A 15,410-nucleotide genomic window follows, 5' to 3' on the forward strand; every position below is an offset into this window, starting at 1 on the left:
ATTTTAATAATTGCATCAAAAACAGAGAATATGAGAACTCTGAAAACAGGCAAAAGCTTAGAGATATTCAGTAACTTGACCTTCGGTTAGTTCTCGCTCAGGTCTTAATAATAGCAACAACAGAATGGTATGTTAGTTGTGATCTAAGAACATGGTCATATAAATCAAACAAATTTATGCTGAATTGTGTAACATGCTTGTAATACACACAACCCTTAAATGTAACCTTCCATCCAATTACAATGCAGTGCGCTGCATTCCTCATGTGAAAACCCTGCACACAAAATATTATCTAATACTCAATTCAATCAAATACAGTTTGAGTCATATTCACTGCCTTGTTTACAATGTGTTCAGTTAAACTGAAGCCTCCCCCATAGACAATTAATAAAAATTTAGCATAGAGATAAATTATAGATTTGGCTGAAAATCTACTTATCATTGCTCCAGTGCTGTCGTCAACCCAGCTTCAGTTCCAGCCTCTCCTATACATGATCACACTGACTTTATTGCCATTGTTTTTGAGTCAGAATGGAAACATTGGCATAACTACCTGTAGGGTCATTTTCTTGCTCTCCCCCGTCAGTCAATTTTTTAGCACAGATGTTTATGCTGACTATGCTGAAGAATTGATAGTTGGATAAGGGATCTATTTTTGGAATGAGTTATTCCTTACCATCTGCAATATTTGCTTGCAAGTCTGATGTATAGACAGATTTATTTTTAAATTTGTGTGCACCATGATAAGTACATTTACAAGTTAATTTTTCAATGTTTTGATTTTAATTTTACTATTGCAAAATGCCCATCCATTCATAAAATCTATTTCAAAGTACAGTTTTTAATGTAACCAAATGTGTAGTTACAGTACATTAAAAAAAATGCATTTCCAAATGTTCCTGTTATCTAAACATTTTCTTTTAATGCAGCAAATAACACAAACACTCAGTATTCTACAAAGGTGCTTTAATCGAGAACATTAACTGCACAAATAATAAAAATCAAATGCATGCAATATTTATTGTATTACAAGGCATGTTAGACTTTGATTCTTATTTAGAAGCTAAAGTAAAAATACATTTACTGTTCAAGTGAAGAAAAATGTACCTGTATCTTTACTTATAAACAGCATTTTACTATGACCAAAGCCACCTCTGCCAACAAGGTCAGGTTGTGGATGTGAGCATTCTCTTTTGCTTCAATCCGGGATGGATGTCAGTGATGCAGCAGCTTTGGAAAATAATTCATTTTCAGTGCAGTTATCCCATGCTGCGATATGACATTTGCACAAGTGACTGCAAGTGACAGGCAGCCTGGATTAAATAGCCCGTATTTGAAAAATTATATACCATTATATTCTCATTCTATGTGCATTGCGTTTCTAGCATTCACTTCTGGTAAAGAAGAAAGGCTTAAAATACAGCCCAATTGATAAAGTATTATCTGCATGTTGCCCACAATTGTCCATTTTTAGCTTTTGGGCAGGTTTATACCATAAATTTTAGCGATTACAAATTAACAGGGTATGATTATTTATTTTGGGTCTTTATAAAAACGACATTCATCATACATGGAAGTTATTTCTGGTTTAAAAAAAATAAAAAAAAAACTGTAAAAAGACATAGCAAAGTGGTGGTAACTTGTCTTTGTCCCTGGGATAATCTGCGGCTTTTTTATTCGGTTGTAGAATATTTTAATGAAACGTTACACAAAGTATGCAGCCAGGGCAGCCATTTTGTCCTTGGGCTTTTTGGGGTTAACTCTCTTACCTCTGCCCCTACCTCTTCCTTGCCTTCTGCCCTGTCCACCCCTATGCATAGGATGTCTCATTGTAGCATGTTTGATTTCCACTAGGTCCTGGAACATAGGGTCACAGAACACACAGCCAGTATGTTGCGTCTGATCTGCAGGCAGTGGTGTTTTAGCTTTGTTAAAGTCTACAAGTACAAGTGCAGCATCACAAACCTCACAAGTCTCAGCAGCCACACGCACTCTATGAGCATTTTCAAAGAAATGTACTATAACATTACACTTATTGCAAGACATCTTCCACTTGGGACCAGAGGTGGAATCCAGAACCATCACGCCATTTTCACACTCCACGCACTGCGCAATTCCAAGCATGTTTAACGAGTGCTGGCAGGTTGGATGTGTGCACTCATTGCAGCCCATGCCTGCAGAGAACCGAAAATGACAAAAAAAGACAGATCAAATACCCAGATGGAACAAATACAGCATGAGAAATAAGGGAGCAAGAAATATGGGCAGGTAAGACATAAATGAACATGAGTGGCACATGCAAGAGTGCAACATAAGAAAACTCAAGTCAGAAAAAAGTGTCATTGTAACAGATAAGAACAACACAATGAATTATTTACACCAAAAGGAAATCCAGACGTTAAAATTATAGCTCTGTTGTAAAGTGGATCTAAAGACAAACCTTTCTTCATGTCCCGGAATGGGGCATGGTTGTAGCAGTATGGGCATAATGGATAACTTTTCCCTCTTGATCCTGAAGACCATAGTACCAATTCAAAGTCATCCAGTGGACAGCGCAACTCTTTATAAAGCTTGATAGTCCCATTTTGAGGCAGGCTGTATGTGTCATCACAGTGAGAGCAGTGCAGGCGGCTGGGCTTGGCCTGGGGGCAGTGGAAACAAAGCTAATGCAATATAATGACAACACATGCCTATGGATACAAGCACCAAATATGAATGAACTTATTTTCTCTAAATATGAATAATATTTATCCAAGAGAAGTACACTTTAATTTCCATAGTTTCCAAAAACATTGTGTTAGTAGCTTGCTTGCTATCACTAGTGCTTTAAGTCTTCCTCCCAGGCTATGAACCTGAGATGGTTACCTGAATGTACTTCATAAACCGATGACACTTGCCACATCGAGATAATGGTTTGCCAGTTGCTGCCAGAGGTGAGAATGATACTTCCATTAGTTCATCCATTCCTAAAGCAAGAGAAAGGTCAGTAGTCTCCTTTACATAGGGCTATATATATATATTTTTTTTTTAATGATCAACATACAAAATAAACAAGAAGTTATCACTTGTTATCTGTTTCTAAACAAAATTTTGCATGCATAATATCACATGGTCATTTATGGTTATGCATCAAATCATCATGTAGTTAGTTACTAGAGCCAAGTAAAAAGATTGCTTTAGAGGTTTACTCAATCAATCTCACAACTGAACAAAAAAAAAACAGATAAATAATTTGACCTGAAATATCTTAATCAGTTATATGTGAAAAATGTAAAAATTACACAATACAAAATACAGTGGCCATAAATAGATCTCAGTTAACACAATTAAATAGGTCTCCACGAGGGAGATCAGGGAGGAAGGCAGAATTTAGATGACACTCAGTCAGACAAAAATCCTGTTTACAAAAAAGGACCAGAAAAACATAATTCCATACATTAAAAAAGCCGGGGAATAGAAGTACCCTTTAAAAATTTTCTATAAGTCTCAACCACGAGTTCAGCTCTTCCTGGGGTACCTTTGAAATACCAATTTCCATTTTTTAAATTGGAATTTTAGCTGTTCTTTAACTAGTGGCCAAGATGGAACCATAGGTGACTTCCAATATCTAGCCAACAACAATTTGGCAACCACTGCTAAATGAATAATGAGAAGGGTAAATGACGAAATATTATTCTAATATTAAGCTGTAATAAAAATAACCCAGGAATAATGGTCAAAACCAACAGTCGAGATAGTGGGTGTTTTCTACCTAAACTATGAATTATTTTGCTAAAAATAGAGCATGCTGATCCTTCATATACATGTAAACACATTTTTTTATGTTTAGCTACATTGTATTGTGATTCATTGCTATCAAGATTTGAAGTGGTAATCACTAGCAACAGAATATCTTTAATTTCATCTGTCTTTTTTTTTGGAAAACAATAGGCTAGATCAGGGGTAGGCAACCTTTTAACAGCACTGTGCCGATATAGGATTGTGATGTCCCGTAACGTGCCGATCCTCAGGCTCGTCGCTACCAGGCAAGCTAACCAAGCAATTGCTTTGGGCCCCCAAGCAGGGCCGGCGCTTCCTATAAGGCTGCAGCCGCCTGAGCGCTCTATAGAGAGCCTCAGGCGGCTGCAGCACTGCCTCTCTCGTCACCTCCCCTTCCCTGTAGCGTGGCCGAGCTCCTCTTCCTCCTGTCAGTCCGGCTGGGTACCACGCGGTACAGGAGATTCAGTTTCCTGTTCCCGGCCGGACTGACAGGAAGTGCACCCTCAGCTCGGCCACGCTACAGGGAAGGGGAGGTGAGAAGAACATAGGGAGGGAAGGAGGGAGGGGGGGGGGAGTAAAAATAACATAGAAGGAGGCGGGGGAGTAAGAAGGAGGCGGGGGAGTAAGAAGGACACGGGTGAGGGGAGTAAGAAGGACACGGGTGAGGGGAGTAAGAAGGAAACGGGTGAGGGGAGTAAGAAGGACACGGGGAGGGGAGTAAGAAGGACACAGGGGGAGGGGAATAAGAAGGACACAGGGGGAGGGGAATAAGAAGGACACAGGGGGAGGGGAATAAGAAGGACACAGGGGGAGGGGAATAAGAAGGACACAGGGGGAGGGGAATAAGAAGGACACAGGGGGAGGGGAATAAGAAGGACACAGGGGGAGGGGAATAAGAAGGACACAGGGGGAGGGGAATAAGAAGGACACAGGGGGAGGGGAATAAGAAGGACACAGGGAGGGTGGGAGGGGAGTAAGTAAGAAGTAGTAAGAAGAACATAGGGCAGAGTAGTAAGAAGAACATAGGGAGGGGAGGAGTAAGAAGAACATTGGGGCAGAAATAAGAACATAGGGAGGGGGAAGGAGTAAGAAGAACACGGGGGGGAGGAGTAAGAAGAACATTGGGGCAGAAATAAGAACATAGGGAGGGGGAAGGAGTAAGAAGAACACGGGGGGGAGGAGTAAGAAGAACACAGGGGGGGAGGAGTAAGAAGATCACAGGGGGGAGGAGTAAGAAGATCACAGGGGGAGGAGTAAGAAGAACACGGGGGGGAGGAGTAAGAAGAACACGGGGGGAGGAGTAAGAAGAACACAGGGGGGGATGAGGAGATGAGGAGAACACAGGGAGGGGGAGGTGAGGAGAAGGGGAGATTAGGAGAACACAGGGAGGGGGTGGAGAAGGGGAGATTAGGAGAACACAGGGAGGGGGTGGAGAAGGGGAGATGAGGAGAACACAGGGAGGGGGGTGAGGAGAAGGGGAGATGAGAACACAGGGAATTTTCAATTGTTGAAAATATTCAAGTTTTATGCACATTATATGCAACAGCAATATTTGCACTGTAAACCTTTTAAAAAAATGTTGGTGTTTAGTGAATAACCCTGTGAATTTCACAGCATTGAAATTGTTTGATGGTTACCTGCAATAGAGTCCACAAAATAGTGGAACTTCCTTTTAAATATATCAAGAGTGTGGTCCAAGACCTGTTGGAAATTAGCTTTCCCTTGAGCAATTAGATTGAGCTGCTTTTCGAGTGCGCTGCGAATTGTTGGAAGCACAAGCTCCTGGTCTAAGAAGAAGACACAATAAGTAAATAAGGCCAGACACTTTCAGGTTTCTTAAATAAATCCCCCCCCCCCCCAAAAAAAAAAAATCACAAATGAAATGATAATCCCATACAGAAATTAAATAATGGCTCACCAACCCCACCTATGTCAGTAGCAGTTATCCAGGTCCTCATAATAATCCGGATTTAAAATACATGCCGTGGTGGGCGACACCATATAAGTTGCTTGCAAAAAACTTGAGGCTCCAGGGTTAAAATAGGTACTTTTAAAGAGTATTGTTTATTAGAAAAAACTAAAATGAAAAAAAATCTCCCCCCCAAAAAAGATAACGATTACGTCTACTATATGTTAATAAAGCATAGCTTACAAGTAATTTACTTTAAGCGTTTCGTGTTTAAACACCACACTTCGTAATAAAACATGACATAACAGAGTGTATACTTTTTGGGTGATTATTTGACTTTAAAACGTTTTAAAAGTCCCTATTTGAATCCCGGAGTCTCGAATCTATTTCACAAATAAAATCCAAATGGCAAAATCGAGGCAAAAATAGCGGATGTGGAAAACTTCTCCAACTCAGTCATAGGCACAACTTGGATATTTTTACTTCCGTTTTTCCATATGGATTTAATTTTAAAACATTCCGAGTTTAGTGAATAACCTGTTTAACTGTCAGTCAGCAGGTCCCAGTATTGGAGATGTTTGAGTTAGAGACATTTGTAACATTTTACTACAAGTACCATCATTGAAATTAAGTAAAAGTTGGTAGAAGCAGACATCTTCATATAATAAGCAACCGAAAATGTTAGAAATGTTTGCAAATGGAAATTCACTAGTTAAGTTCTCACAGCAATGCTTATTTAAAGGGGCACTCGAAGCAATATAAAAATACAGTTCTTTGAAGTGATGATAATTTTATTCTATAGGTACGTCTACCCAGTTTTCTGTCAAATAATTTTGGAGACATGAACCCTGACATGAACCAGGGTTTACCCTTCCACATTTACAGTGACACATATAATGGGACGTAGAATGTCAATGATAGGCTGAGAGCAATCTTAGCCAAAGGCATGTGCACGGGGTGTCCTGAGTGTGCCTAAACACACCCTAATGCAGGTGAAGCCAAATGCACTTTCCGGAAGGGAGATCAAAAGATCTCTCTTCCCAGCAGCTCTGCTTCCTCTCATTGCTGTGATAGAAAGTGGGAATGCCACTTTAAGTTCTATTCCTGTCCCCTCCTCACAGCTGCTGGCACCAGTCTCTCCTCAGGGGCAGCAGAACAGAGCATCCAATGCTGCTCAATCAGACAGCAACTCTGTAAAGCAGGTAAGAGGTGAATGGACAGAGAGATAGAAACTGAGGAGAAGATGGAGAGAGGAACAGGAAGTGTGAGTGAAAATTAAAGATGAATTTGTGGGGAGAAAATATGGAGAGAGTTAGAATTTGCAGGGAGAATATGGAAACAGAGACAGAGGGTGGAAAAGAATATAGAGTGAGAGCTCTCCACCTTCTGTCCCTCTCTCTATATTGTATGGTGGAGGGGAGGTAAAATATAGAGAGAGGGACAGAAAGTAAAGAGAGTATGGGGAGAGACAGAAGGTTGGAAGAATATATTGAGAGGCAGAATGTGGGGGGGAAATATGGAGAGAGAGACATAAGGTGAAGGAGAATATGGGGAGAATGCATTGAGAGAGAGAAGCTGGGGAAGAATATGGGGAGAGAGGCAGAAGATTGGGAAAATGTGGAGAGAGAGAGAGAGAGAGAGAGAGAGAGAGAGAAAGAAGGTGGGGTAGTATTTGGAGAGAGAGACAGAAGGTGGAGGACAATATGGAGACAGAGACAGAAAGGCCATTGCTAGGCTTAGATCATTTGCTAAATCTCTCAGCTGATCGCAGGCAACCTGGCTAATCCTTCCTTATACTGTGGAAGCAGAGGGGAGGAAGCCATGGGGCAGTAGTGTTGGGCGCTGGAGTCTTTAGGTTGCAAAACAATTTAACCCCTCAAGGTAAGACTGGGTCCAGACACTTTACTGAAGTTGTTATTGGGGAACGTTCTATAAAATTAAAAAGAAAAAGAAAATTAATTCTTGAGTGCACACTCTGAAATGTTGCAAGCAGCCTATCATTGCCACCAGTTAGATCACCAAGTATCAATCTACAACATTTATTTACAGTAATAAAGGAATGAACATAAGTTAATTTTATCTTAATTTAGTTCCTATTAAAGATCTGACACTCACCTATTTTGTAATAGCCATGCACCAGCACAATACCGAGGCTGGTTGGTTTTAATCTGCGCCCACTCTCCACAGTAACATAGTTGCGTTGACAGACATTGTTAATATGCACGGGAATACTGGCATCCGTTCCTGGAGAATACAAGAGATGTGTCACATTATGTTCATGGGGCTCTGCATCCTTATATAGAACTTCTTATGTGTTTTTGGGACACAGACAATTATGTCTGTGATCACTTTAGCTTGCTGAAAAGTTTTATGTGTTGTTACCTGGGACCATACAATCACACAGTCTTAATGATAGCAACACCACACAAATCGAATTTCTAGTAAATGCAGTCTCTCTCTTTATTAAGAGGTCTGGCAATTTAAACAAAAATAAAACAAACAAAAAGAAAAACTTTGCTCTTCTGAGCACTAACTCACAGTTTTTTTCCTCTAACTGCTGTTGGGCGGCTTACCCGCTTCCAACCATACAAAATACAAATTTGAGCACAGACCTTTTTTCCCAAATAAATGTTTCCTTTCGCCTTCAGAACACAAAAGACTTGTAGGGAGAAATGCAGTCTCACATACTGCTTGTCCTTCTCCCTGTGAATCCCTGACAGGGAAATTTATAGCAGTCCTGTGCTAATCATTGCCAACAGGTGAGCAACTATTTGGGTGATCCAGAACTCCTGGATTGGATTGCTCACCTGCTGTGCTGTATGTAAAACTTCTGTCGATTGCCTTGACAGCTTGCAGGAAACCCTGCAGTCTTCGAGATATAATAGAGTGATTATCATGATTCTGGGTTAGGAGCATTTACGGCGATTTAGCCTTCTGTTTAGCTCTGTTTAGACTCAGCCATTTTCATACTTTCTTTTCCTCTATTTTTTATCTCGCTATCCTTTCGATTTATTATCCTCTGATTGCATTAGATAGACCAGGGATTTTTTTTACTGGTAACGAATAAGCATATACTCCTTAGGATTATCGGAAGGTATAGGGAAACCAAGAACAGCTTGGAGTAGGAGAATCCAACGTTCTCTTTCCTTGCTTCTTGGCACGAAACAGTTATAAATAGGCTGTAGTCTTGTGGGAGGTCCTTGTCAGCAACTATGTTTCCTCACTATTGCAATTTTGTTTCGATGCTCTAGTAACTAACTGCATCTACGTGAAGGTTGTTGCTGTCCTTACCCCATAAGGCTTTCTGCCGTACTGTCTTGCCACTGTACTACTGCAGTCGCATTGTTTCATTTTTTTATTTTTTCTTAAACCCTCACATTTTGGGGTAATACACTAGGTGTGTTAGTGTGACATTATGTGTGTTCTATTAAAGTTTTTGTTATTTTTAGTTTTAACTGCTTTGACATTGTAAATTGGGGGTAGCGGTCGTGAGATTAGAGCTCAGTTTTTCACGGGGAACTTTCCTCACTTCCTTTCCTTTGTTGATTTTCTATATATAGAGGGTTAAGCCCTATACTACCCCTGTAACCCCTCCTCAGTTTTTTGGTCAGAGTTTACTCTTTGACTGAGAACTTATTTGTTTATATTTTTCTGGTTTCAATACCTGGGTTACTTGAGTGGTTACACTTATTTAAAGAGGAAATTATGGCAGGTTTTTTATCCAACAAATTGGACAGTAGCATCTGGTGCAAGGATGCAGATAATGTCTTTTCAAATACAAAACTAGACCCTAATGCTATGACCCCGGATATCAATAAATCTTTCAACAAACTCCAAAGTCTATACAAAAGTCAGATTCGGACCTGTTGGGAGGTCTCCTCTCTTGAAAATTACATAAAGAGAGAAATGATACAGAGGGGCCTTAGGGTGAGAAATACTCCCTCATCTCACTCTGAGAATACTGAGCTAATGAAGGAGTGGGAGTGTGCAGCTGGAACTTGTTCTAAAACCTTTATGAATATCATTTGTAAATTGGAGCAAGACAAACTTAAGACAGTGAATGCTAGTCTCGATGAGGAGATCAGCACGATTAAACAATTCCAAAGTGATCCTAATTTTGCATTCATGGAATCCAGGCTAAAACAAAACCTGGATAAATACCAGGATATAGTAAAATTCAGGAAACATGACAAATTTTTGAGGGATTTAAATGACTATGAAACTGGGAACATCTATAAATCATTTAATCGAAGAATTAGACGCACCTCAGATAATGCTTTGACATCAGACTACGACTCCTCAGATACAGACTCAGGTAGTCAAACAACTCCAGCTGAGTCCCAACCACAACCGTCCACCTCCACAATGACTCCCAATCCAAGGGGGATCCTTAAGAAAGGGGTTAATTTTTTAGCCATGGGCAACCAGGAAGAATTCCCAAGTCAACGTACAAGATACCAAACCAGGTACCCAAGGGGAGGGGGGAGAAGGAGAAGGTATTAGATGCCACTCAAAAAACAGAAACGGAGTCACAGGTCATGAATCTGTCTTCTCGTATATTGAACCAAGACCAACTTAGGGTTCTTGGAAGGGGATTATCATTCGTACCGACCCCACCATTTGACAGATTCAGTTGGATCAAAGATCTTCACCCTTTTATTCGCAAACTGGCATTACACAAATTCCATTCAATTCAGAATGAGAAAAAGGCTAGAGATCTTGGATTCACGACCAAAGACTATCAGTGCCTGACTACCCTCCTCTCTCTCCTGGATGAGAACGACCCAACTATCACCCACAAATATACCGACCTAAAACCCAAGAGTAGATACACACCGAGTTTTGCTGGCTTCAGAAATATAGAACTTTTTCTTGAAGCAGCAAGGAACGAGATTGAAAAAATAAATTTTAGATCCCTCTCCATTCGATCAAATGACAACCTCCATAAAAAGGAACAGCGGGCCTTGAAATCACTCCAAGACGATAGTGATATCATTGTCAAACCAGCGGACAAGGGGGGTAATGTCGTGATAATGGACGTTAACAAATACGTTGAAATGGTAGAACGTGTGTTGGGTGATTCTGTGACCTACAAAAGTATCAAATTTGACCCCACAAACGACTATCTCCAGAAATACAAAGAAATTCTGGACGACGGCCGCAGTAGAGGGTTGCTATCGGGGGACGAATATGACTTTATCCTCAATCGTCACCCCAAGATAGCAACCTTCTACTGCCTACCTAAGGTTCATAAGAACAAAGAGCAACCCCCGGGACGTCCAATCGTCTCAGGTGTGGATAATCTCACACAGAATGGTAGCTTGTACGTTGATAAGATTCTAAGACCCTTTGTGGAGGCCCTCCCCTCATATATTAGGGACACAAAACAAGCCCTAAACAGACTATCAGAGCTCAAATTTCCACCCACAGCGAATCTTTGTAGCCTGGATGTAGAATCCCTCTATTCCTCCATCCCTCATGAGAGGGGGATTGAACATGTAGGATTTTATCTCAATCAGTGATCACGTAAAGATGACTCTCATACAACCTTTGTTTTACGCCTACTGGGTTTTATTCTGTCACATAACTATTTCTTGTTCAATTCCAAGTTCTACCACCAGGTGAGGGGTACCGCTATGGGCACAGCGTGTGCTCCATCATATGCGAACCTTCACCTGGGGTGGTGGGAACACTGGATAGTTACATCTGAGAATTTGGCAGAATATTTACCCAAGATTCTATGGTGGGGTCGTTATATTGACGATGTCCTAATCGTCTGGCAGGGTACCCCCCAGGAATTCTCTGATCTGGTGTTTCTTCTTAACCAGAATGAAGAGAACCTGCGATTCACATCCGAATTTGGGGGACGCTCTATTAATTTTCTAGATGTGACCATCACCATGGACGAGGGAGGCACATTCCAATCTACATTGTATAAAAAACCAACGGCTACAAACTCGCTTCTCCACTGGAGTAGCTATCGCCCGAGACCACTTAAAGAAGGCATCCCCACGGGTCAATACCTCCGCCTCCGCAGGAACTGCAGCGATACTTTGGATTTCAAACTCAAAGCACAACAACTCAGAGCCCATTTCAAAGCAAAGGGCTACCCGAACCGCTGCTTGAAGAGGGCGTACAAAAGGGCACTAGGGACCCAGAGAAGTACACTTCTTTGTGACCAATCCGACAAAGATACAACTACGGAAGCTGGCAAAATACGTATGATTGCAACATACGACGCAGGCTGGCCCGAAGTTAGGAAGTCTCTGGACAGATTTTGGCCTCTATTGCTAAATGATGCCCATCTTAAACACGTCCTTGGCCCCCATATTGACATTACGGCCAGACGGGGACGCAACATCCGTGATATGTTGGTACCAAGTCACTTTTCTACCCCAGTACAACCAAGAGCAACCTGGCTAGGCACCCCACCCTGCGGCTCATATGGCTGCGGTAGGTGTGTCGCCTGCAGATACATCTCCAAAGGCTCAAAAACTATAAGTGACAGTACAGGGGAAGACTCTATAAAGATTAAAGATTTCTTTAATTGTAATACTAAGGGACTAGTGTACCTTCTATCATGTTCCTGCGGACAGAGGTATGTGGGCAAGACCTTCAGGGCCTTCAAAGAAAGAATCTTGGAGCATGTAAGGTCCCCAAAGAACCGCCTAGAAACACCTGTATCTAGACATCTAAAGGAACACCACCATGGTGACTCAAATAACCTCAGATTCTGTGGCCTCGAACTGGTTAAGAGGAATCAGAGACGTGGGGATTTTGAAAGAATCCTTAGGCAGAGAGAATCCAAATGGATATATAGGTTAAAGACACTCCAACCTGGTGGCCTTAATGAGGGCTTTTCTTTTGCCCCATTTATTTGATAAGTATTTTGTCTCATTACCTATCTTCGGATAGGGACCAATTGTGCAGGTCCTCTTTTGAACCACGCCTTTCCTTCTGCATATACCGCTCTTTTATTGTACATATTAATCTAGTGTATAACTTTTGATTGAACTACTTTAATTTTTTTCTTTACTGACACATAATTTACTATAGATCATAAACTTTGCCTCTCCTCCTTTATCTGTGCGCCTACAATAGACGATACCAGGAGTAATATCCTACCTTACACATCCGCCATCCCCTTTTTTTTTTTTTTTCAATTTATATTTTTATTGAGTTATCATGTATAAAGTACAACTTTTCCAGTTTATATATATAGTTAACAAAAGTAAAGCAGGCGTAAACTATAACAGTGTTTATATGATAAGGAGCCGTTTCATACTCTTAACTACTACTGTCGGATGGCACATATTGAGGGGTATCGCTATAGTGCTCTAACTTTGTCTGTAAGTCTTTGATATTCCACTTTAAGAACCGGGCAATAGTCGAGGTACAACCTGGCCCTGGTTCGTACTTGTCTCTGACTCTGGGCTGGGTGAGACCCTGCTAGGGAATGGGGGTGCGAGATGTAGTCTCTGGATCAACGCCGGGGGGTATTCCCCCCTAGTGGCCTGGTCAGCCTCTGTGCCGTGCTGGTGTCAGTCGCTTTTCCGCCATTTCGGTGTTGCTTGGAGGGTGTGCTTGTCAGATTGTGAGGATGCATGTCTAAGTGTTTGTATAGCTCTTCGGGGTCATCTGCCGATGTCAGTATATGGATTGTGTCACCGATCGTTACTTCCAAGGTCCCTTCAACTCCCCAGCGATATTTTATAGAGCTGTCTCTTAGTTTCTTTGCTACCGGTACTAGTTTACGTTTTTCCACTAGCACAGGGAACGGGATGTCGCCGTATACTGCCACTTTGTTCCCCTCAAAGGTTATGTTCCCCTGTGTTCTAGAGAGGGTCATGATTGCGTTCCTGACCGCTACATCACGCGTTACTGCAATGACATCTCTGGTGGTTCCCTCTGGCGCTGCTGGGGATTTCCTGACTCTGAACGCCGAGGTGATAAGTGGTAAGGTGAACCCCTCTCTGATGCCTAGTGTGTCTATGAGGCATTGTGTGTATTGCAGCAGCTTCTCTGTGGCAATCTCTTCTGGGACTCCCCTGAGGCGTATATTCCTTCGCCTGTGGCGTGTTTCCAGCATTGTCACTGTCCGGTTCAACCTCTGCACCTGCGAGACCAGTCCGTCCATTTGTGACCTGGTTTCCTGCATCTGACTGTCTCTTGCCATTTCTTTTGCCTCTATAACTCTGACTTTGTTATGCACAATTCCCACCTCTGCCTGTACTTCTTGCAGGTCCTTTTTCCATACCTTTCTGAGGTCCAGCAGGAGTCTCTTTATGTCCCCTTTTGTGGCTGGGGCTGAGTCCTCGTCTGACTCAGATGAGTTGGACTCCCTGCCCGACTGTGGTGTGGGGGATTCTTCCTCCTCGGGAGATTCGTCCGACATCTCCTGTTCCGAAGTGACTTCCGGCGCCATCTTTGTTGGCGGTCGCGGCACCGGCCTTTCAAAGGAGAGACGGATATCGGGTAGGCGACGTACCTCCGGGCGCTGAATCTTTTTATTTTTTCGCCCCATATCTTCCCAAGGTGGGGGGTGAGTTTTCTGATCCGTCTCGGTTTTGTTTTGCGGCAGCCGAAGTCCGCTAAAGTTTCGTTAACACGGAGCCTCACACAGAGACGTCCGCTCAGTCTCTCAGTCGGCCACGCCCCCCGCCATCCCCTTTTATAATTGATTTTTGGGATGACTGATGAGGCTAAGACACTATATATAGTCTCTGCCTTATTATGACAGAGACTATTGATGCCTAATAGCAGATATGATTTGGCCGACAGGGTTCTGATTGGGGAATCATACTTATGTTGTCAGCCTTTTCTATATAGACTGAAGTTAATTCCCTTTAGGACTCAAGTCCTTGTAAGACTACCAAAAGTAACCCCTCGTACGGGGCTGACCCACTCTCTATTAGAAGCGGATCAGCCTTCTCTAGGGGACCGATCGTTCCGCTTGACGACTATGTCCGCGCGCACGCGCATACTGAAGACTAAGTCCCTGCGCATGCGCTGGCATTCGGACAAGGATGCATCTGCTTAGTGGAATAATCGGTGGTCCGGAGACTAAGTCCAGGCGCATGCCTGGATGAATACTTACAAGGAAATAAAGTAAAGTCCTCGCGCATGCGCCTAGAACTAAGTACGGGCATGCGCATACCACAAGCCGTAATTAAGCATATTCGGCTGGCGGCCACTTATGGACCCCCGCCCCCTTCTGAACAGGTAGGGACTTCTGGGTATTTAAGGGAGGCAAGGAGAGGCTCAGTATGCACGATTTGCCCTTGAGAAAGGCGGTTAGACCGCCGAAACGCGCGTTGGGCAGCTTGATTTACTGCTTCTTGAAACGATCCTGTATCTGGATAAAACTTCTGTCGATTGCCTTGACAGCTTGCAGGAAACCCTGCAGTCTTCGAGATATAATAGAGTGATTATCATGATTCTGGGTTAGGAGCATTTACGGCGATTTAGCCTTCTGTTTAGCTCTGTTTAGACTCAGCCATTTTCATACTTTCTTTTCCTCTATTTTTTATCTCGCTATCCTTTCGATTTATTATCCTCTGATTGCATTAGATAGACCAGGGATTTTTTTACTGGTAACGAATAAGCATATACTCCTTAGGATTATCGGAAGGTATAGGGAAACCAAGAACAGCTTGGAGTAGGAGAATCCAACGTTCTCTTTCCTTGCTTCTTGGCACGAAACAGTTATAAATAGGCTGTAGTCTTGTGGGAGGTCCTTGTC

The 15,410-nt window shown here is 42.3% G+C and overlaps 1 protein-coding gene across 3 annotated transcripts in view; it reads right to left on the reverse strand.

Annotated features, from left to right (window-relative positions):
* Nucleotides 1–949: 949 nt before the first annotated feature.
* TOP3B (DNA topoisomerase III beta) overlaps nucleotides 950–15,410 on the reverse strand; it is a 75,536-nt gene continuing 61,075 nt past the window's right edge. For all 3 annotated transcript variants that reach the window (XM_063430203.1, XM_063430202.1, XM_063430201.1), the window contains exons 14-18: nucleotides 7,784–7,912; nucleotides 5,397–5,546; nucleotides 2,866–2,966; nucleotides 2,441–2,642; nucleotides 950–2,174 (exon numbers count right to left, since the gene is read on the reverse strand). In XM_063430203.1, the coding sequence (XP_063286273.1) occupies nucleotides 1,705–2,174; nucleotides 2,441–2,642; nucleotides 2,866–2,966; nucleotides 5,397–5,546; nucleotides 7,784–7,912 (1,052 nt within the window). In that variant the 3' untranslated portion in view covers nucleotides 950–1,704. The remainder of the gene's footprint in view (nucleotides 2,175–2,440; nucleotides 2,643–2,865; nucleotides 2,967–5,396; nucleotides 5,547–7,783; nucleotides 7,913–15,410) is intronic.

This window comes from Pelobates fuscus, chromosome 8 (assembly GCF_036172605.1).
Source record: "Pelobates fuscus isolate aPelFus1 chromosome 8, aPelFus1.pri, whole genome shotgun sequence".
Classification (NCBI taxonomy): domain Eukaryota; kingdom Metazoa; phylum Chordata; class Amphibia; order Anura; family Pelobatidae; genus Pelobates; species Pelobates fuscus.